At 39.0% G+C, this 7,498-nt stretch overlaps 1 protein-coding gene across 1 annotated transcript; it reads left to right on the forward strand.

Annotated features, from left to right (window-relative positions):
- Nucleotides 1-757: 757 nt before the first annotated feature.
- Nucleotides 758-6,508, forward strand: LOC128317544 (B-cell receptor CD22-like). Its single transcript, XM_053229899.1, has 6 exons — nucleotides 758-989; nucleotides 2,809-3,057; nucleotides 3,188-3,445; nucleotides 3,536-3,798; nucleotides 6,150-6,367; nucleotides 6,460-6,508. The coding sequence occupies exons 1-6, from the start codon at nucleotides 758-760 to the stop codon at nucleotides 6,506-6,508; spliced, it is 1,269 nt and encodes a 422-aa protein (XP_053085874.1).
- Nucleotides 6,509-7,498: the final 990 nt, after the last annotated feature.

A 7,498-nucleotide genomic window follows, 5' to 3' on the forward strand; every position in this document is an offset into this window, starting at 1 on the left:
ACAACTACACACCCCAGAGACAATAAATAAAACTTTAACCACCAGTATATTTTGATACTTGTTATAACTGTAACATTATAAATAACACTGCTCCTCCCTTGAACTGATATTACGTGAGAAAAATGGGCGTAAGTTCAAAGTCAGAATCACGTTTAACTAAGACACGCCTCTGTTTTTGAAAAACCCCGCCCCCGTGCATAACTCTCACATCTGAATAGTGTTTAAGTCTGCAGTTAAATCTGAGGTCTGAATACTGATGTGTGTGTGCTTAACTGAACTCTTAGTAAGATATAAAATGCAGTAAACAATAACATCATCTCCTGCCCCCAAAACCTGAAGTCCAGGTGAAATATTCTTGTTACAATTTGTCTATCAGTGACACTGGATTTAAAGAAAAACAAACGTAAGTGACGACTGAATAGTAGTGGATGCTGTTAAATGTTAATTCCACATTACGAGCTCTGAATTTAGAACACACCGCTATGTCCAAATCCTGCACACGGTTTTCTTCCAGTGGTAAAGAATTGTTTTATTTCTCCAACCTGGAGTTCCAGAGGACAGAAGTGAAGCTGTAAGCTAACTCAGTGTTTTATGGGGCTCAGGATAATGACCTCTAATCACCTCTTTCATGTATCATGTTTCAGGAGCTCTTGGGAATGAACGAAGTGTGAAATACAGCCAACTAAATCTCTGTGCTATAAGAGGATCTACAGTGTTTATGAACGGCTCTTACACACACCCAACACATCTTACAGTGATGAACAGGTTTTGGTTAATAAACCCAGTTCCAGGTATAGAGCCGACTGATCTGCGTAATGAATCAGGTTACTCAGGCAGAGTGGAGTATTTAGGAGATGAACAGAATCACTTCTCCCTCAGACTGAGTGATGTGAAGAAAACAGATGAACACATGTACTGCGTCAGAGTCATAACAAATAATCAAAAAGAACGATGGGTGGGTGTACCCGGAGTTACACTCAATGTTACAGGTAAATAAAATCATTTCATTTTCTACATACAGTGGTCCTAAAACGTATTTTGACACTTAAGCCACACTTACAATTTAACAACCTTTTTTTTTTTTAAATTAATTTCACAGTTATAATCTTCATTGCATTAGAAAACAACCTGTCTAACCTAATATCATTAATTTTAAAGAGAGACGCCACAAGCAAAATTTTCAAGCAAAACACTTCCCAAAACTATATTACGCTAAAAGTATTAAAATAATATTTAGAGGAAAAGTATGTAGACACTCAATAGTTCCTTCATTAAAGATCACAGTTCCAGTGTTTAGTCTGTCATCTTTTGTTTTGCTGAACTTCTTGACAATGCCTGGGCCTGAAATCAGCCTGTTTCTGTAACTTTTGGTGGAATTTTCTTTAGGTTTCAACCAACAAATCTTTCAGTTCATCCACTGACATTGACAATCTGTTAATTTCTTCTCCACTGCAACCATGGATGCTTTATAGAGTTTAGGTCAGTGATCTGGGAAGTGTTCTTTCAAAAAGCAGCTGGTGCTTTGGATCATTATCCTGCTGAAAAATCCATTTCTGTCTCATGAATAATTTCTTTGCTGATTTCTGCAAGTTTCCATCCAGAATACCTCAGTCCACTTCTGAGTTCATGATGCCATCAGTGAACCCAAGCTCAGCAACACCACTGTAGGAAAAACAGCCCCAGCCTCCTCTGTGTTTTATAATACCCTTTGTGCTGTGTTTGGAGTTCTTATCCTGACTTTCTCCACACAAACACTCCAACATCAGATCCATCCAAGTTCCATCAGGATTCATCTGAAAATAAGATAGATGGCCAGAAGCTGCTTTCTTTTTGTGCATGTTCTTTTGCACATTTCACCCTTGCTTTCTTATTCTTGAGGCTGATGAATGGTTTCCGCTGCACTACTCTCCCTCTGTAGCCGTGCTCGTTGATCCTGTTTTGAATAGTTTGTGCACATTGTATCTGTATCATTGATGTCCGAAGCAATCCTTGCTGCTGTTTCTCATCTGTTTTTCTTGATTTTACTCACAATTATCCTGTTCAGGCTGCTAGTGGGCTTTCAGGGTCTGTCTGTATGTCGTCTGTTTTCACTCACAAGTCCTTCATCTTTGAACTTTAACTGCTCTCAAGCTAATTTATAGTGGATGTATGTAGCTAGCAGAGTAACACGTGGTGTAGTTCATCATATTAACTGTACAAATTCATCATATTAAGTGTCCAAATAATTTTTTGTCTAATTTTGAATAGTATATTTTTTATTTTATATTTTTAAAAATAACTGTTTTTGTGGGAAATGTTTTGCTTAAAAAGTGTGCTTGTGGTATCCTTCTTTAAAATAAATGCCATTTGGTTTGAAATGTTGATTTCTAATGTAGTGAAATTCATATGTTTGTGTGGCTTCAGTGTTCAAGTATTTTTAGGGCCACTGTATGTCACTCAGGTGATAATCTCTCTTTACACACAGAAGTGTCAGAGTTTTGTACCAGAAACTTATGAATGTCATTATTATGTTCATACTGAAAAAGGTTTGAGAGTTTTATACCTGATTAATGAGAGTCTCTGAAACATTCACACTGCTTATGTCAATATTTTTTGTCAAAGTACAAAGTGTTTTCTCTGATTGATCTGATCATTAATTTGACAAAAAGTGACTAGCCTCCAGAGTTAAGAAGATTATAAACACTGAAAATAATACTGAAATGAGTACCATTAAATTGGAAAAGACTATGAGAGAGCAGAGTTTTAAATTAGACGCTTTCCTTGCTTCAGGACAGCTTTCCTGATTTAATGTTTCTCTCATTGTTTAAGATCTTCAGGTGATCGCTCCTGCAGAAGTGACAGAGGGACAATCAGCCGTTCTGACCTGTAAAACCACCTGCAGTCTGACTGATCCCACATTCATCTGGTACAAAAACAGCCGTGGTTTAACCACAGAGACCACCAAGAGCAATGAAGTCCACCTGCAGCGGGTCAGCAGTGAGGATGCAGGCAGTTATAGCTGTGCTGTAAGAGGATATGAACATCTCCCCTCTCCTGCTCAAACTCTCAGTGTCAGATGTGAGCTTTATTTATCTTTTCTTATATATACTGTAAGTGAACATCATATTTAATGAAAGTAAAGAAATCAAGAAAAACATTGATTATGATCATGAACTGATTTCCTCACTCTTCTGATGGAACTCTCCAGATCCTCCAAAGAATGTCTCAGTGTCCATCAGCTCCTCTGGTGAGACAGTGGAGGGCAGTTCAGTGACTCTGACCTGCAGCAGTGATGCTAACCCACCTGTAGAGATCTACACCTGGTTTAAGGAGAAGACGTCAGTAGGAAAAGGAAAGACCTACATCATCTCCAACATCAGCACTGAGGACAGTGGAGAGTACAAGTGCAAGTGCAGTAATGAAGTCGGACATCAGGACTCCATCGGTGTAACTCTGAATGTTCTGTGTAAGTTAAAGCTGAAGATCTCCTCACAGCGAATAAGAGATCAAACTATCATAGATTTGCTTTAAAGTCTCACATTCCTACCCATTTTAGATCCTCCAAAGAACGTCTCAGTGTCCATCAGCTCCTCTGGTGAGATAGTGGAGGGCAGTTCAGTGACTCTGACCTGCAGCAGTGATGCTAACCCACCTGTGGAGAACTACACCTGGTTTAAGGGGAATGAATCGTCACCTATAGGATCTGGACAGAGTTACAGAGCTCTACAGAGTGGACAGTACTACTGCGAGGCTCAGAATAAACACGGATCTTTGAAATCAGCTGCAGTGTCCGTCACTTTAAACGGTGAGTACGATGATGTAAATCTATAACTCAGAATCACACTGATAAATATTTAACACTGATTCATTATCACATCATCGTCCACACAGGGTTTCAGAGCTTAGGTGTGTACGCAGGTGTTGGGGCTGTTGTGTTTGTGTGTGTTTGTCTGATTGTCACCTTCTTGTTTATAAGGTAAGAAATTACAAGAATTTTTTCACCTTAATATAAAAATTGGACTGAGGTCATAGTCAGAATTTTTACATTATTTTCTGTTGTACAGCTCTGCATGTTTGAATATTTTTCTAGTAAACACTCCTGTTTTTAATTGACCAAGTTTTATGTACACTACATGGTCAAAAGTATGTGCACCCCTGACCAACACACCCATATGTGTTTGTTGAACATCTCATTCCACATTTATTCCCATTTGCTGTTATAATGAGCTCCACTCTTCTAGGAAGTCTTTCCACTAGATTTTGGAGCGTGGCTGTGGGGATTTGTGTTCATTCAGCTACAATAGCATTAGTGAGGTCAGGCAGTCATGTTGCTGAGCAGGTCTGGGGTGCAGTCAGTATTCCAGTTCATCCCAAAGGTGTTCAGTGGGGTTGAGGTCAGGGCTCTGTGCAGGACACTTGAGATCTTCCACTCCAGCCTTCACACACCATGTCTCCATGGAGCTCGCTTTGTGCACAGGAGCATTGTCATGCTGGAACAGGTTTGGGCCTTTTAGTTCCAGTGAAGGGAAATTGTAATGCTACAGCATACAGAGACATTCTATACAATTGTGTTCTTCCAACTTTGTGGTTAGAGTATAAGGAAGAACCACATATGGGGGTGATGGTCGGGGTGGACATACTTTTGGCCATGTGTATGTTTAGTGTTTACTGTAACAGGACTAATGGATTTATTATATTTCATTCAATATAATATATATAATATATATACAATAAAATATTTTGTTGTTGTTTTTTTTCAACAGGAAAAAGAAAAGAAATGGTTCAACAGCAGACCAAAGTTCAAAACAGGTACATAAATGTACAGATAATTGTTCAGAAGTGTGTTTATACTGTCATTTAAAAACTTCAGCGTGTTTCTATTATAGCAAAATAACCAACAACGGAGTGGTGAGTTACTGTTACCACCCCAACTGTGATTAATTTCCTATAATAGCATGTGCCAAAGTGTTTTATTCCTCTTATACAACAGCGATTTGCCAGGGATTTTTTTGCCACCGCAACTAGGTCCTTCTGTGCATACATCTGAGATTCTTCTAAGCGAAAAATCTCAAGAACAAGTGTTGAGTGTTTGTAGGACATATTTGGCATTATCATTACAAGCAGCAGATGAATAGATTACATTTTGGAATTGATCCAAACAGGGTCAAGGTCACATCAAAGTCAAATGTCAGAAATATGTTTTCACTGATAGCTTCCATAATGTTTGAATTATATTTTATAGATATATCAGAAACACAAATTAGTGACAAGAAGGACTGGACTTGCTGGTGGTGGTGGCAGTCAGGTTTACCCCCACGCTGAGTGTCAGCGCATTATGCAGCTCGGACCGCGACAGCACATGTTCGGGTGTTGGTTCCTGTCTTGTTTCAGTGTTTTGCAGCCTGATCCAGTTTTCGTGTTCTGCCTTTGCCCAGCGGTCTCTGTTTGCTGATTGTCTGACCCACGCATATTTATTGATGCTGATTCTGTCTGTCGTTTTGGATTTGGCTGCCTGCCTCTCTTTAATAAAACCTTTACTGCATTTGCGTCCGTCTCAACTCACCTGCACCTGCTTTATGTGACAGAGGCATCCCCAGTTCTACTTGTTTATTTATTTCAGTACCACACTTCATAGTTTTATCTGTTTATAGTTACATTTAATGTTGTGGTACATCCGTGAAACAAATCAGTTCCTGTTCACATTTATGTTATCACAGCTATAAACAGTCATTCCCTCAGATACCGCTGAGAAACTGCAAAGCGTAAACTCCTCTGTCCTGAAGATGTCAAAAAAACTTAAAGTTACAGCTTTACCTCTGACTGCTACAAAGACACTGGAGACTCCTTCCATAAATGTTAAATACATTACATCTCCTTACAGAAAACTTAACCATATCAATGCTTATACCCATTTTTTAATCTGTTTATGTGGACCATCCACTGTACACACCCCTGTGAATGAGCCGTTACTATAGAAACGATAACGGATAACGAATGAGTGCATTACTATAAACCTGTGATTCGCAGCTGCCCTACTGTCAGTGCTGTTGTTATAGTAAATTAATCAACACCTTCTGACCAATCACAATCCAGAATTCTATGATACTGTGATGTAGATGTTCACCATTTTCACTCCTCTGTCTCTATGATGCCATGTTCTCCCACCTCAGGATAATCTTTATGCCAATGTAGCAATGACAAATCCAATCAACACTGTACCTGATTCAGCCTCGGCCAATCAGGATGAAGTCCTGTATGCCAGAGTTGTACGCCGGAGTGCCGGTGACCCCGGGAGCGCTGAGAGTTCTGCTGTGAAAGCTTCAGGCTCTGAAGACAAGGAGGTTCAGTACGCTAGTATTAGATTTACTCGCACTGGTGCTGACTACAGGTGAGAGGAGCCGGTCTGTTTCCTCCACTCCAACAGAGCTGGAAATGATCTTCTGCTGGATCTTACTCTGATCATTTATTCTCTTTCTGCAGGCCTTCCAATGCTGAGGATCCCACTGTGATCTACAGCAGGGTGAATTAATCAACATTCACCCGTTTATTCAACCTCACCACAGCTCCCACCTGGTCAGTGGAAAGCTTCTAGAAACTCTCCAGATGCCACATGAGCTTTTTTATTTTTTATTTTTTTTGATACCTTCTGATGTCTTGATGTGTATATCATGTGCAACCAAGTGTAACTGGAGAACATTGGATAACTAAAAAAAATATCTGGACTAAACTGTTAGCTAACGTTCACATTTTGAATATTTAAAGCCTCAGACCCATGAGATAAATGTAAATGTAAATGTGACTCACTTGCGGATCCTAACTCAAAATCCAGTTAGGCCCAATGAAAATATAGCACCTGGTTAAATTCAGCTTATTATGATCAACATCACCAGACTTTGATAAAACTTCTGCCTGTACATACTGGAAATCTAAAAACGTATTTGTTTTTCATTTATCGATAGCTAATTTGCAATTCGCAAAGTGGAGAAAAAAAAAAAACATGGACATCTCCATAAAAGCTTGTCTTTTGTTTGTTCTGTCAGAGCAGAAGCTCATAAACAGCTACTTTAACCGCACTATTGGTTCTGTTCCCTATAAACATTCATGCAACATTTTGGACTAAAATTGCATCACAGCAATTACAGCAGACAACAGTGAGTAGCTTAGCAATAAGCTAGAGTACATTAGTGATTACTGTAATGTTGATGATTACCTTCTCAAAACTATACTGTCTATATATTAACTGATCTAAAGCCAGTACTGCTTTAAACTCATTTAAAAGTAGAGAAGACCAACTTTACACTGTTCACAGAACGAGCGGCCGTGTTGTTGTGCTGTAACTCCATAAAAGGGGAAGGAACGGGTACTTGAGAAGACTACCCCAAGTTAACGAGTTGAAATTTCATGTTAAGGGGGTGTTCATCATTTCTCTAGGTTCAGGGGTGAAATCCCTTATCTATAACATGCTATATGATAATTGTTGTGTTGATTTATAATGTATAAATATATGGTTATACTGTAT

The sequence above is a fragment of the Pangasianodon hypophthalmus genome, chromosome 26 (genome assembly GCF_027358585.1).
Source record: "Pangasianodon hypophthalmus isolate fPanHyp1 chromosome 26, fPanHyp1.pri, whole genome shotgun sequence".
Lineage (NCBI taxonomy): Eukaryota > Metazoa > Chordata > Actinopteri > Siluriformes > Pangasiidae > Pangasianodon > Pangasianodon hypophthalmus.

Coding starts and splice junctions, on each gene's coding strand:
- LOC128317544 (XM_053229899.1), top strand. CDS start 758: ATGAACAGGTTTTGGTTAATAAACCCAGTTCCAGGTATAGAGCCGACT. Junction 990..2,808: donor AGTTACACTCAATGTTACAG/GTAAATAAAATC, acceptor TCATTGTTTAAG/ATCTTCAGGTGATCGCTCCT. Junction 6,368..6,459: donor CGCACTGGTGCTGACTACAG/GTGAGAGGAGCC, acceptor CTCTTTCTGCAG/GCCTTCCAATGCTGAGGATC.